Below are 15,693 nucleotides of genomic sequence, written 5' to 3' on the forward strand. Positions count from 1 at the left end.
GGGTATATGAGTGGTTTATCTTCATTAATTAATTTAATTGAAAGGTACACACACACACAGCAAGCTAGTTCTCTCCGCTGCGGCCCCAACAGGTGGGGCTGGGCTAGGCTGAAGCTCCAAGCTGGGATCTCCACCCAGGTCTCCCAGGTGGGTGGCAGGGACCCAGGTCCTTGGCCCATCCCAGGCTGCCTCCCGGGGTGTGCACCAACAGGGAGCCGGGAGTGGGAGTGGAGCAGGGACTCGAAGCCAGGCGCTCCAGCATGGGCTGTGAGTGATCCAAGCAGTGACTCCACTGCTGTGCCAAGCGCCTACCCCAGAAGGGGCTTTATTTTAGTATCTTAGGAGAAAAAGTCACAGTGTCTGTTCACGTAAACAATCCAATCGAAATCAGGGCCGAGAGTGCACAACTATTCCCCTGGCTCGCAAGGAAACAGATTCCTTCCCTCCCAAACTTGCTTTTCCCATCAGATTGCTCGGCGGAGATTAAACGCAGAGATCTTGGCAGACAAGTGGGAGGGAGGCCCTCGATGCAGTGGCCGTCTTCCCGGTGGTCCCTGGGCTCACGGCTGTCTGGCACCAGCACGGTGTCAGGAGGAAGGATGGGAGGGAGGGAGGGAGGCAGTGAGGGAGGCAGCCAGGGTCATCAGGAGCCGCAGAGGCCGGCGTCTGGGGGGCCTGGTCTCAGGGGCTTCGGAAGCCAGGCGAGCCTGGAGCGTGTGGGTGGCGGCTGTCCTGCTGTCCCTGTCCAGGTAGACCGTGTGAGACCTGCTGTTCTCTGCTTCCTCGGGGGACAGGCTGTGGGTCATCAGGGCAGCCCTCCACCCCGTTCATCCATCTCCTCCCGCAGGGGAGAGTGATGCTTCTGTACCGGGTGCCCGCTCAGGCCTGCGGCTCCAGTGTGTGAGTCTGGTGCCTCCAACCGAGCCACGCGCTGGAATGAGCTTGTGACCCTCCCGCAACAGACGTTCAGTGGCTTCTCCTCTGCTGGGCGGGCGAGCCCCAGGCCTTGGCCTAGCACCTGGCCCTGCCTGCCTCTTTAGTCTCGGCTCCTGCTCTGGCTCAGGTTCTCTGCTGGGCCTGGGATCTCTCCCACATGGCTGCCCAGCAGGGACCCAGCCCACCTGCAGGTCTCGGCTCCAGCACTGAATTCCTCATTATCCCCACCCATCCCCTGCCTGCTGCTGGATGCTGGGGACTGTGGGCTACACTCGGGGTGAAGCACAGGACCCGGCAGGCTGCAGGTGCTTAGTCTCAGCAGTGACCACAGTGCCCAGGCTGGGACTCCCTCAGCAGGGTCTGGGTTGGATTCATTTCTGTGTCTCCAGCACACGATTAGAACCAGGGTGGGCACAGGGTGAAAGCTGGTAACTGAGAGAAAGAATGAGCGGACACAAGGCCAGAGCCTCCCACCCCGGAGATGGCACCTCCTCCCTCCATTAGCTGCTGTGCTGAGCGGGGGAGGGGAGTTTCCTGCAAGTGGATCCTGCAGCACAGGAAGCTGTCCGGAACACTTGAACCCCCAAACGTCCCAGGTGCTACCGCTTGTCAGGGACTCCACCCACGGGTACTGCCTGGTTTGAATTTACACTCGAGCAAGCGCTCCGCCTGGAGAGGGCTGGCCAGGGGAGCACCCTCCCTCCTCTTCCTCAGTCTGAGGAGCTGCCTTACTCTGTGGGCCGAGGGGACCTGGGAGGACTGTGCTCCTGGGCTGGGGGCGGCACACCCGTGTGCTCCCTCTGCGGCTCCCCACACCTGTGGGCAGCGCAGTTACAAGTGGGGGCGGGGAGAGAGAGCGCGAGAGAGAACTGAGGATGCGCTTTTGCTTGAGGAGGAACGAAAAAAAAATCACCCCATAAAATACGCCAGCTCAGGGCTGATGCTGTGGTGCAGCGGGTGGAGCCGCTGCCTGCAATGCCGGCATCCCCTATGGCAATCCTGGCCGCTCCACTTCTGATCCAGCTCCCTGCTAATGTGCCTGGGAGGGCGGCAGAGGATGGCCCGGGCGCTTGGACGGATCCCTGCTGCCTACATGGGAGACCCGGATGGAGCTCCAGGCTCTTGGCTTTGCCTGGCCAGCCCTAGCTGTTCAGGAGATTTGGGGAGTGAAGCAGTGGATGAAGATCAGCGTCTCTCTCTCTCTCTCTCTCTCTCTAACTCTGCCTTTCAAATCCATAAATAAATCTTTTTTCAAAAATATGCCAACTCACAGTGAGTGCTGATCCTGATGTTCTAACCTAGCTTCTTTAGAGAGAGACCTGGCCCCCTGCACCCACACAGGGCGTTACAGGCTCTCTGCACAGGTGCTCCTGTGGCCTGCCAGGGGCGAGCGTCCCCCCCCCCCCCCCCCCCCCGCCCAGGGCTCTCGGGTGCACGAATGCAGAGCGGGGCTGAGCGGTTTCCTGGCCATAACCTAGCAGCTGCCGGACAGCGGGGACGCATTCCACGCAGCGTTTATGGGCTCACCAGCGCTAGCCTGTGACAATTTTATTTAATCATAAAAATATAATAGTAGTCAAATCTTTTTGTAGTTTCGGTTTACTGCTTTCTCAAGTGAAATAAATGGTCTCTCAGATTTCTCTCGCTTTCATCTCTCTGCTCTAAGTACAGTAGGATAAGGTTCCAATTAAGGCCCATTAAGTGCTCACATTGATTCATGCGAGCCACTCCGCGGTCCTTCCCAGCACCGGCCCCTGCACCTCGCCGCCATCTCTGCGCCGTGTTCCGCTTCAGCCTCTGCCCACGCGGGAGAGGCCTGTGCGGGTGGGAGGACGCCCCCTCTCCTCCTGCAGCAAGGTGCTGAGGGGGACTCTGCTGCCTTCCAGAGGCGCACGTGGCTATCACCTGTCAGGGCGTCCAGCTGAGCCAGCCGGGCCCTGCGGGAAGGGGCTGGCGGCCGGCCACGGCCAGACTGACTCCCAAGCCTGCCTGGCGTCTGTGTCCGAGCAGCCAGTGGGTGCAGCACAGAGACGCAGAGGCTGGAGGACACCCGGCGCCCTGGATCTCTCGGGTCCACAGAGGAACCTGCAGCGGTGGACACAGAGCTGTCTCGGTTTCTCACTCGGGGGCAGCGCTGGCTGGAGCGGGCACTCCAGGGCGCATCCACGCAGAGCAGGGAATCTAGAGCAGACCAGGACAATGACCGCATCCTCGCAAGTCAGTGTCGGCTCTGGGCCAGGGGCTGAGCACACCACTGGGCGCACGACCTCGCCTACTTTGCACCACGACCCCAGGAGGTATCAGCAATACCATTGCCATTTTCAGATACATTTCTCTGTATCTGAGTGACACGGGTGTGCACACATGTGTGCGTGCCCACACAGACACAGAGGGATCTCCTATCCATTGTCTCACTCCCCCCAAGAGCCTGCAGCAGCTGGGGCTGGGCCAGGCAGAAGCCAGGAACGCAATCTGGATCTCCTACTTGGGTGGTGGGGACTTGACCCCTTGAGCCATTGCTGCTGGGGAGTCTGGAGCCAAGACTGGCCTTGAACCCAGGTAATCTGATACAGGATGTGGGCCCCCCGATCCGTGGCTAAACCACGAGGCCAAATGCCTGCCCCCATCCCCGATCCTGTGTACTGCCTCTAAATGAGACATGCCTATCAAAGCGTCTTGTTTTGCCTTTTTTTTTTTTTTTTTTAACCAACCACATTGAGTCAGGGTAGATTTGCCACCAGAGGCCACCAATCTGGTGGGCGAAGGACTGAGAGGCATTTTCTTTCACAGTGTGAGACGAAGGGGCGTGGGACCTGAGCAACAGAGGTCATTTCAATGTCACAGCCAGCCTGTGAGTGAGGACTCGGGCCTCTCTGTTGGAGCTGGGAAGGGGGACACTCGGGATAACCTGCCCAAGGTCACACACCGTCCTGTGAGAGGAGGAGCTAGGATTTGAACCCACATCCGCCCACAAAGCGCCCCTCACACATGGCTGTTTCCTCAAATACAGGATTTGCCAGACTTTGAACTTGGTAGTTTCTTTTGGATCTCAGAGCTCCTGGCAACAACAACACAAGACGCATCTTTTAGAAAAGGTTCACAGCTAAATAAATCACAGAGCCGAGCAAACAGCTCTCAAGACCAGTCCAGGGCTGTGGTGGGAACAGGAGCCTGTGGCTGCCAGTCAGATCCCAGAGTCACCAACGGATGTGCAGAGGTATTAAGGAGGCGGGGCCTGGCTGCAGCCCTGCAGTCACTGGGGCGGTGCCCTTAGCAAGCAGCTCGAAAGAAAGCTACGTAGGGGCCGGCGCTGTGGCCTAGCAGGTAAAGCCTCAGCCTGCAGCACCAGCATCCTATATGGGCGCCGGTTCTAGTCCCGGCTGCTCCACTTCCAATCCAGCTCTCTGCTGTGGCCTGAGAAAGCAGTGGAAGATGGCCTAAGTCCTTGGGCCCCTGCACCCACATGGGAGACCCGGAAGAAGCTCCTGGTTCCTGGCTTTGGATTGGTGCAGCTCCAGCCGTTGCAGCCAAATGGGGAGTGAACCAGCAGATGGAAGACCTCTCTCTCTCTGCCTCTCTGTAACTCCGCCTTTTGAATAAATAATCTTTTTTAAAAAAAACAAGAAGCTACTCAGGCGGTGAGTCGGCCAGCCTCTCTGCCTGCTTCCTGGTTTGCCCTGTGGTCCTTCCTCTGCCTCTTCCTGCAGTTGTGAGGATGCTTCGGGGGTTTGTGGGAAACGCGATGAAAAGCTGATTTGGGTGCAAAAGCCTTTTGAAGGCCATGCGTTTAAAAAACACACATTTCCCCACGAGCTTCCTGAAGGCCGCTCATACTTGGGGGAAACTTTCTCCGCCCCAATGACGGATCCATGCGCCAGGCACTGGCAGCAGACACGGGGGCGGGGCATCAGCGTGGGAGGAAAGACCACAGGGGGTCGGGGAGGGTGGCGGGAAGGTCTGGGAGACAGGCCCTGTGAGAAGAAACCCTTGGAAGCGAGCCCCTCCAACCGCGCCGAGCCGAGGACAAGTGTCCTTGGCTGAGAGCAGCGAGGCCAGAGGCCGCCAGCCTGCCTAGGAAGACGTATTTGTGACTCCTGGACTCAAAGATGACAACCATTCAGTCTGTCTAAAGGCGCTCTGGCCACGAACCCCCGACTCATCTGCGAACCAGGTTCACCGCCTGTGGGAGCTGGGAGGGTCCTTCAGAGCACCCAGCCTGATCGATGCTCATCACAGACAGGAAACTCAAGTTCAGAGAAGGCCGGCCCCTTGCCCGGGGCCACGCGGCAGTGCCTGGCCCTGGGCTCTCCACGCTGCGGGGCTTCCTGTGGCTGACGACTAGGAGTGGACAGTCTATCACACGGCGACTTGTTAAAGAGGTCTCTCCAGGGGATGCTGTGGCATAGCGGGTAAAGCCACTGCCTGCAGTGCCTGCATCCCACATGGGCGCCAGGTTGAGTCCTGGCTGCTCCACTTTTGATCCAGCTCCCTGCTGATGTGCCTGGGAAAGCAGCAGAGGGTGGCCTACGTCCTTGGGCCCCTGCACTCATGTGAAGACCCAGATGAAGCTCCTGGCTCTGGCTTCAGCCTGGCCCAGTGCTGGCTATTGCAGCCATTTGGGGACTGAGCCAGCAGGTGGAAGCTCTCTCTCTACATATCTCCCTGACTCTTTCAAAATAAATACATGAATCTTAAAAAACAAAAACAGGTCCCTCCACACCTGAAGACTGAGGCAGTCCCAAAAGATTAGATTTACCCCGGCCATGAGTCAGACTTGGACACTTGTCCTCGTGCACGTCTGAGACCCCAGCACAGATGTCCCCGTGGGCAGAGGGCACCTGAGGTTTACACACGCCCTGGGCCGGGCAGCAGCCTCCCCTCGGGACCTGCTGGAGAGTCTACGTGGGACCCTGCAAAGACAGGGCTGGGGGCTTCCCACAAGGCTTCTCCCCGTGTATCTCGTGCCGCTTGGAAGCAAGGCACAGTCTTGGCCTGGAGGGAGGGGATGATTAACCCCAGGTCACCCGATGGCCACACTAAGCCTTACGGTGAACCCTGTTGCGCACCTGGTCTCAGGGCCACTGCCAAAGGAGCTCAGTGGCTCCCTAACTTGTCAGTCCAACTGAGAAGAAGCCAGGCTAGCCAGCTTTCGACTTCAGAGCTGTGATGCGAGATTTTGTGGCGGTCCTGTATCCAGGTTCCCTGACCCTGAGACACTGAGACAGCTGGTTAGGGAGGGACACCTGATCGGATAATCCTGTTTCCTTTCTGATCACTAAGCCAGAAAGATGAATTCAGCCTGCTGTTGAGGAGCGCTGGGGCAATCGGATGTGCCAGTCAGAGCCACGAGGATGACAATGGAGCCTTCCGGAATCAGGCCCTGGGCTGTCCCATCTACTCCACGTGACCTGGGAAGGTACAGGGACCAGTGACATGTGCCAGGCCACAGCTCACAAAGGGCACAACAGGGACTTCAAGGCTTGTGCTCCTGACCGCGGTGACACCTGACGTCTGGTGCCAACAGAGAGAAAAGCTCGAAACCTCAGCTGCAGGCGCATGGTGCGGTCCACCCTGAGCCTCTGCAGCGGGAGCACCCGCGGGGGTCAGGGTGAGGCACCCATCAGGAGCGCTCCCCCAGCGCGGGGGAGGGTATCCTCTCTCAGTGTTAAGTGCAGGTCTCACGGTCTCTTCTCAGGGCTCGGGGCAGCTGGACCCCCTGGCAAGGCAGCCACTCGGTCAGGACAGACGGTCCTGATGGCCTCTCATCACGTGTGTGATTTCAAACTACCCTCGTGTAGGAAGATCCACCAGAATGATGGGAGAGGTGGAAGATCTCCCATAATCCACTCGACCAATCTGCTCATTCTCACTCCAGCCAGGTCACTTGGTACAAGTCTTAACATCGGGGCAGTGTGTGGCCTGGAAGCGGAGATGCTGGTAGACCACACCGGAGGACCCGGCTCCCTGCTCCTGCCAGTGCAGACCCTGGGAGGCGGCAGCGATGGCTCAAGGACTTGGTTCCTGCCACTCACGTGGGAGACCTGGATGGAGTCTCTGGCTCCTGGCTTCGGTCTGGCCCAGCCCCAGCTGTTGCGGGGACCTGGGGAGTGGACCAGTGATGGGAGCTTTCTCTCTCTCTTGAACAAGTAAATACATTGATTTTTAAAAAAGTCTTACAATGTTTAGTCAGAAATTGTTCTCAATTTGGCAATTTTTGCCCTGCATTTGTCCTCGGTGTTGTAACATTGAGAATAAGTCGGTTCCAAAATGGCTAAATTATTGTTCAAACGCCTGGGCTCTTCCTCAGACATGATACATTTCAACTTGATGAAAAGAACTGTAACGGCCGCACAAAGAAAGCAAACTCAGGCGGCCGGATGCCTGGGCGACAGCTGCAGCAGGGGCTGCCAGCCCCTGAGCCGAGCACAGACAAGCCGTGCACCGTGCGCGCTCCCCTGTGCCACCGACGGGGTGCGGCCGGGCCCAGCCTCTGCCCTGGTGAAAGGCAGCCTGAGCAGGAAGCAGGCCACCTGGGAAGGTTCTAGAAGCTGGGGCGGGATTCTGGGGACTGCCTCCCTCACCTGCAGATGGGCTCAGGCTAGGAAGTGCTCCTGCTTCTGTGCGCAGTGGGACGGGGTAGGGGGGCCAGGAGGCTGCAGGTCAGCAGGGGCCACCTGAAGCCCTGGGAAGGGCGTGGTGTACAGCTCCTTGCTGGCTGGGATCCCCCCGGGGCATCTGGGAGCCCTGGGCACTGTGGGGAGCAAGCGATTCCACCACCCCCGGGATGGAAGTGGGGGCGGGGTCCGAAGGAGCCAGACTTTTCCCTCTCACAGGAGACTCCAGGTCTGACGGGCAGGAAAGCCAGCCAGGAACTGCAATGAATATGCAAAGGTGCCTATTCCCAGCGCAGTCACAGACAGCCAGGCAGGCATCTGTCATTTGAGTTAATTTAATTATCAGCCTGCATTTAATTAGCCAATACAAAATGTAAATAAAATGAAGGGCTGATGGCATATACTAATTACGTTCATTATAATAATTAAATGGGAAGGAACTTAGAAAGAGCCACGAGAGTGCCATAAAACACAGGGAGGCTTTTGATTAAAACAATAACACTGGAATTAGAACCGCAGCCCTCCAGGAAGCCATGGCTGCTGGCATCCAGGATGGAGCAGGACTTTTCTCACCCAGGTTCCTCTTCCGGAGTCACCCTCGGTGTCCAGGGGCTCAGACTATGTGGAGGCAGGCGAAACACCAACCTGGAGGCAGAGCAGCTCCAAGGTAAAGGCTCGGGCTGCAGCAGCCCTGCTTCCCCCGGGAACGGGGGGATCCCCCCGAGAGACAGACCCTGCACAGGAGCCAGACTCCTGACTCACGACCTGCAGACACTAAAGGATTTGGGCCGCATACTTCCTCCTGCGAACGCTCTGGTTTAGAGACAGCTGCCCAGGGCTAACACAGATTCCCTCTCCTAGGAGCAGGCCAGAGGCGGGCAGGGGGCACTAGCCGGGTTGCCTACGGCGAGGCTGGGCTCTGCCAGAGCCCGTGCAGGACGAGGGTGCCACGGCTCTGTGGCTGAGGCCAAGGGCTCCCAGCCTGGCAGGGCTCACTTAGCCAAATGCTGGGGTTTGGGGTGAGCAGAAAGACGACGTAGTAAAGTAGCTCCAAAATGGAGACAATCAGCTTTTTAGTTACAGGAACTCCCCAAGCCGCCAGGCAGTGAGCAGGCATCACCCCCAAGCCGCCGGGCACAGGCTCTGCGGGCAGCTCGCCTGTGGGAGGTCTCTGCTGAGGGGCTGTCTCATGACCCTTTCTGTCAAGTCTGTGGGAGCCATGGCATCGCGCGTTGCTAACGGTCTGTGGCCACGCAGCTCCTCCTGCCGGCTGGTGTGGACAGGAGCTGGAGTGGCATAAGCAGGCCCTGAGGGACCACAGGGGGCTCACAGCGCCCCAGAGCGGGGTGCAGGTCTGTCTGCAGGCCCAGGCTCACAGAGCTCCCGGGGGAGATCCTCTCGCTTTTTAACACATCTGCAGCCCTGCAATTCAGAGGCCCTACGTCCCTAAAGACTCCCCACATTGCGTGGCCCTCACTATCCAGCCCCAGAACCAACCCAGGTCTCTGCGGAGTCAAAAAGGCCCAAGGCCCACAGGTGAAAGGGCTTCTCCCAGCATCCCTCAGCGAGCAGCACGGCCGGGCTGGGACCAGGCCCTCCGGGAGCTTGCCACCTTTACGAGCACATCTTATGGAGAAAGACTCCCGCGTGTGGCCCGGAGCGTCCGGGTACCTTCTCAGTGTGTGAGAACGCGCATCCCCCACCATGTCCAAACGCACTTCAGGACGGCCTGGGCCACCCCTGCTTTCCTTAAGCCACGTGAGATGCAGAGCAAGGATGCCGAGTTGGGCTCTGCAGGACCTGGGTTCCAGCCCTGGCCTCCAAGGGGTTCTCTGTCATTTCAGGGGCTTCCTACACCACAGAGAACCCCGATTCCTCATCTGACCGTGGGGCCGGACTCGCTCCTGTTGGACAGCCGCAGCACACGGGGAGAACAGCGTAAGGGCTGCATGACAGAGGGGCCGTGCGAGAGAGAGAGAGGTCTTCCATTTGCTGGTTCACCCCCCAAAATGGCCGCAACAGCTGGGGCTGGGCCAGGCTGAAGGCAGGAGCCAGGAGCTCCATCCTGGTCTTCCACGTGGGTGCAGGGACCCAAGTACTCGAGCTACCGCCTCCCAGGTGTGTGAGGAAGCCAGATCAGAAGTGCAGGAGCAGGGACTCGAACTGGCACCGGAACATGGGGTGCAGGCGTTGCAAGCGCTGGTTTCACCACTGCACCACGACACCTGCCCTTCAGGGTTTGATAACTACTGTGTGTTCTTCCCTTCCTAGTTCTGAATTTTTAATCATATTTTTTCTTCTCATAGATTGCTACATTTCAGCAACTGCCCAGGGCCGAACTGACCTCTCTGGTCTTCCCTCAAATCAGAAATGGATGTGGGGCTCGTAGTCAATCCTTCTGGGAGGCAAGGTGTTAAAACACAAACTCTGGCCTCCCCCGCTTTTCTAGGTTCTTCGCCAGAGTGAGCAAAATCTCCAAACCCCACTGCATCCCCTTCTCCCCCAGCTGACCAGAGACAGGGCCCCAGGCCCCGCCCCTCCACCTCCCCCACAGCCACCGTCCCACCAGGTCCTGCCTAACACTCCATCTCCACGTATGTGTCTCCCGGCCGCAGTCCCCACTCATGCTGCTGCGCCCCAGGGGGCACACACAGCCTGACCCAGCACCAGCAGCATGCCGGGAGACCCACACAGCTCTGGCTCGGGAAGTTTATCCCAACGGAGAGGCCTTAAGCAAAAGCTTCCAACACATCCGCGTGCACCCGGCGACGCGTCACCACGCACGCCGGGTCTGCCGCTCCTGCAGGTTCAGCAGGATGCAGCCAGAGCTTGCAGGCCAAGCAGGAAACGCTCGCGTGAGCGTGACTTTCCACAGAAGATACGGTCACGCCGCCCCTGAAATGACATCGCACAGGGGCAGCGGGCCAAGCGCATCCCAGAGCGACCTCAGCCCGCGGAAGGACCCGAAGGGAACCCACCCAGAGGCTGACCGCGGCTCCCGCAGGGGGCGCTAGCAAGCCCTGGGAGGCCCCGCATTCTTGGCGCTCGCCCGATCTCTCAATAAACGAGGAACGCTTCTGGATCGCGACACGGACGCACATTTTTAAAGGAAATGAAATGCAGCTTAGCCAGCCGAGGGGAAGGAACCACGGGAGACGTCGCCGTGGCCCGCAGGCAGGACAGAGGCGCTGCCCGTTGCTCCCCGGAGCAAAGCTGAGCCATGGCCTCGCCCCTGCGGGCAGCGGGAGCTGCACAAGGGGGCCTGGCCTGTGATTTGGGGTGGGGTATGGACGCCACCACTCTGACCCTGGAATGTCCCCCGGATGATCTGCATGTCCCCGGCCTTCTTCAGGGAGCGCTGGCTCGGGGCAGCCGCGGAGCATCGGTGAGCGTGAGGGAAGTGGCACTCAGGGCCCTGAACCCAGCGGCCCCGGGCCTGTGCCCTCCCTCTGTCTGGACACCACCCCAGCCTCGGCGCTCAGGGTGTGGAGCTTCCCGCCCTGTACTTGGCTCTTGCCCTTGGCTTCTCTCTGCCCGCCTGGACCCAACTGCCCTGGGCCTGTCCCCATCCCCTGTCCAGACACCACCCCAGCCTCGGCGCTCAGGGCTGGATCTGTGAGTTACGCTGGAAGTCTGCTTTCAGAAATAAAAAGGAACGAGGCTTTTAAAAAAATTATCTTTACAAAAAAACTACAGAATTATTTCCGATTTCTTAAAGCAGCAGAACACTTAACAAAAGAAATCTTACTCAGAAACAAAATAGTCAAAGCAGTTAAAAGCGGAACTAGGGGCACATGCTTGGCCGAGGGCTAAGACGGCCAGAGCCAGGCTGGCTTGGATGCCCGCCTCTGGCTCCGGACTCCAGCTTCCTCCTCCTCCTCCAGCCCCTGAAGAGGCAGTGGTGACGGCGCACGGGACTGGGCTCCTCCACCCAGGAGGGAGACCTGAACTGCATTCCCAGCTCCCAGCTTTTGCCTGGCCCAATCCTGGCTCTTGTGAGCGTCTGGGGCGCGAACCTGCAGGTGGCAGATCTGTTTCTCTGTCTCCAACTCTCTGCCTTTCGGGAAAAAAAAATCAGGGTGCCGGCATCCCATGTGGGCACCGGTTCAAGTCCCAGCTATTCCATTTCCCATCCAGCTCTCTGCTGTGGCCTGGGAAAGCAGTAGAGATGGCCCAAGCCCTTGGGCCCCTGCACTCGTGTGGGAGACCTGGAAGAAGCTCTTGGCTTCGGATTGGCTCAGCTCCAGCCGTTGTGGCCGTTTGGGGAGTGAACCAGCAGGTGCAAGACCTTTCTCTCTCTGTCTCTATTTCTCCCTGTAACTCCCTATAATAAATAAAATATTTAAAAAAAATCTTAAAAAAAACCAAACACACAAACAAGCAAAGCAAAACTACTTCCAATGACTCGAGGAGGAGAAGCCCAAGTCCCTGCCTGCTCAGCCGCCCATCCGACAGCTCCTGCAAGCCTCCGAACACCCAGGCAGAGCCAGGAAGAGACGCATGAAGACCAGACCCCCGCTCGATGGGCAGAGCGAGCCGACGGAAGAGGCAGGTTTACCAAAACCAAAGACTGGAGGGCTGGGGCGGCAGCACCTGCGGGCAAGGGGGAGGTGCTCCTGGGTGTCTGGGGAGTCTTTCAGGGGAAGTTTATCTGTAGAGCTCCGATGGCAGCCCCAGTGCTGATCTCTCTGGAGAGAAGCAGCCGGAGACACAGCCCTGGAGCCCGGCGAAGGGCTCGGCGCTGGCCAGATGGGATCCAGCAGGCCAGCCTGCCTTTCCTCACTCTGCCTTCCCGGGGGAGCCGCCTGCAGCACGTTCTGGGGCCTCTTACCTGGTTATCTGGGTGGTTGACAGTGAAGTAGCCCACACAGACGATGACCTCATGGAGGAGGCTCTCACAGGAGACCTGGCTGCAGTGGCCCAGCAGGGAGCTGGCCATGTGCCGGAATGCAAGGGACAAGCCCTCTGCCCCTACAATAGACTGACAGAGACAAGCGAGTCAGAACTCCCCAGCCCAGGGAGGCCCAGGGCTGCAAATCACTGTGCCGGGCTGGTCCCCGTGCGCTTCCTGCCCAGCCACACTTCCACAGGGCTGCGCTTGGCACTTCCGGCCAGCGGTCCTTGCTCTGATAAATGGCCACGATAAATGCAACATTGAACCTGAAAAGGAACAGGCGACAGAACCGAGCAGACCCAGCGCCCGCCCCACGTGGATCAAGACATCCCTGGCCTGATGCACGGGGACTCGCTGCATTTCTGACCACTTATTTTTAATCAAGCATTCTCACTGTCCAAAACGTAGAGCAGCATAAAAATCCTAAAGTTCACCTGTACATGTGACAGTTGGCTGACCTTCCATGCTTTCCTTTCTGAAGGTGGGAATATTTTCCTGCTGTGCACACATAAACACGCATTTCCAACTAATTATGTTCAAGCGGAAAAGATCAGTAACAGGTTATCACTCGAATGCATGGCCCTATGGGCAAAGACTCCCCACGGCATGTGAAAGACGAAACAAGCCCCCATCCCCCAGACCCCGGAGCCCCTAGCCACGAGGCTCTGGGATCCTTTGTACAGACAGCAGAGGGATGCGGCAGGGGCGGGGTGGGGGGTGCAGGAGGAGGGCGCGGGCCAGCCTGCGCAGCCTGAAGCTTCTATTTAATAAACATGTCAGGCAGACGGAGCGACAGGAGGGCAAAGGGGAGAGGGAAGCCCACAGAACGCGCTGGCCGCCCGCGCTGGGACAGCAGCCCCCAGCGCCTCTCCTGATTGGAGGTCTTGGCGGGCCTGAGCCAGGGCAGACCTGCTGAAGCTTGGGGAGTTCCACGGGCGTCCCCTGGCCCGGCCACGAGGGCGACAGGGCCCGCTCGCCGAGTGCTGCTGCAGCCAGACCACTGCGACACCCATCAGAATGCCTTCTGCCTCCCTTTCACCGCCCTGCAACAAAATAATGCTTTTCAAGCCCCAGAGAGACTCGGGAGGGCTCTGCTCCTTTAAATCAAGTGGTGACACCTTCTCAGCTCAGCCCTTATTTAATTAGTGGCGTCCAGCGCTCTGCGACCCAGCGCCCTCTGTTTAACCTTCGCTGATAAGAGCAGGTCAGGGGGCATGGAAGTTTGAATATAAAAATTAAACCAATTTCTCAAGGAAACTGTATTTCCTTTTTTTAGCCAGAATTAATTGCCAAGTCGCTACACTGATTTGTTTCTGGAGACCACCTTCCATTGTAAGAACTGTCAGAGCGCGGGGGATATACAGGGGCTCTGCCCCCCAGGCCGCAGGGGCCGGCATGAATCCACAGCAGGATCCCACGCTTGGCTGCAGGGACAGAAATGCCTGACAGCCTTATTAGTATACAATGAAATGGAACCAGCCAGCAGAATATTCTAATGGCTAACCTTGTGGTACCAACACCGACACCGTGGGCCGGGGCAGCCCTGGGACGGGCAGTCAGCAGCCGACTCCAAGTGGGCGGGCTGGGGCAGCCCTGGGACCGGGCAGTCGGGTACTGACACCGAGGCGGGCCGGGGCAGCCCTGGGACTGGGCAGTCGGGTACTGACACCGAGGCGGGCCGGGGCAGTCCTGGGACCGGGCAGTCGGGTACTGACACCGAGGCGGGCAGGGGCAGCCCTGGGACCGGGCAGTCGGGTAGCGACACCAAGGCAGGCAGGCCAGGGCAGCCCTGGGACGGGCAGTCGGCAGCCGACTCCACGTGGGCGGGGAGCTGTCGGGAAGTTCCGCACCTTCATAAACGGAGGGTGCTCGCACTTCCCGAGCCTGCTGTGTGCTGGCACACCTTCATCACCATCTCCCTGAGCCTCCAGCAGCTTCAGGGTGCAAGGTTCCAACGACCGTGGCCGTGGGCCCTGACGCCAGAGCGTCACCAGAGCCACTGATGCCTCCTGGTGACAGCTCTGCACTGCTTGGATGCACTGGGACCGCCCTCCTACACAGTCCTGTCTTTCTTTTTTTAGAGATTAATTTATTTTTCTCAAAGGCAGAGTGACAGAGCTCCTTCATCTGCTGGCTCACTCCCCCACAAATGGCCATTATGGCCAGGGCTGGGCCAGGCTGAAGCCAGGAGCCTGGAACTCCACCTGGATCTCCTACGTGGGTGCAGGGGCCCAGCCACTTGGGCCATCGCCCTCTGCTTTTCCCAGGTGCGCTAGCAGGGAGCTGGATTAGAAGTGGAGCAGCTGAGACTTGAACTGGGACTTGTATGGGATGTGAATGCTGCAGGCGGTGGCTTAACACGCTGTGCCACAATGCCAGCCCCATCAACACGTTCCCCATCAGCTAGTCTAACTCTTCAGAGGGTCAGCCACTGATCTCGTTTTCTGTTCTTTTCAGAAGTGCCCCCTCCCCCCATCACTCACAAATTCTCTGGATGTTCTCAGGTGAGACCCATGCTGAAACACATCCTTCCTTCTTCCCAGCTAAAATCTCTCTTCCTGTCTTCTACAAACATTCTTGCAATTTCACTTTTGATAAGTTTTTTTTAAAAAAGATTTAATTTATCTGAAAGAGTTAAAGAGAGAGAGATGGGGGGGGGAGAGAGACAGAGAGACAGAGAGAGAGAGAGAGAGAGAGAGAGAGAGAGAGAGATGTCTTCCATCCACTGGTTCACCTCCCAAGTGGCTGTAATGGCTAGGGTAAGCCAGGCTGAAGCCAGGAGCCAGGAGCTTCTTCCAGGTCTCCAGTGTGGGTGCAGGGGCCTAAGAGCGCCATCCTCCACTGTTTTCCCCAGGCCATAGCAGGGAGCTGGACTGCAAGTGGAGCAGCCAGGACTTGAACAGGCACCCATAAGGATGCTGGCACTGCAGGCGGTGGCTTTACCCAGTAGGCCACAGTGCCGGCCCCGACACATGAGCTTTGATGAACTAGAACGTGAGTTGCTCTATGATGTCTATCATAAAAACAGTACTTTTTTGGGTCAAGTCCATCAGGCCAGTTTTCTGTGAGGACATATATGTCACTTTAACTTGCCAGAGTGGACAACTGAGAAAAAGCTCACACATTATTTTGATGGCTGTCTCATCAACAGGTGGGCCCAAGTCTTCCTCCCATTCAGTGTGTGAGGCTTGTAGCTGCTCTGACCAAAAGCAAGTCCGGCCCACACGTCACCACGCGACTTCTGGGGCT

General features: G+C 58.3%; 1 protein-coding gene across 10 annotated transcripts in view; it reads right to left on the reverse strand.

The window, feature by feature from the left end:
- The window catches only part of SCAPER (S-phase cyclin A associated protein in the ER), a 439,476-nt gene that overhangs the window by 14,268 nt on the left and 409,515 nt on the right, over positions 1–15,693 (reverse strand). For all 10 annotated transcript variants that reach the window (XM_070054635.2, XM_051834595.3, XM_051834596.3 and 7 more), the window contains one exon: positions 12,382–12,531. In XM_070054635.2, coding sequence (XP_069910736.1) covers positions 12,382–12,531 — 150 coding nt within the window. The remainder of the gene's footprint in view (positions 1–12,381; positions 12,532–15,693) is intronic.

The sequence above is a fragment of the Oryctolagus cuniculus genome, chromosome 12, assembly GCF_051225735.1.
Source record: "Oryctolagus cuniculus isolate XC-2025 breed Fujian yellow rabbit chromosome 12, ASM5122573v1, whole genome shotgun sequence".
Lineage (NCBI taxonomy): Eukaryota > Metazoa > Chordata > Mammalia > Lagomorpha > Leporidae > Oryctolagus > Oryctolagus cuniculus.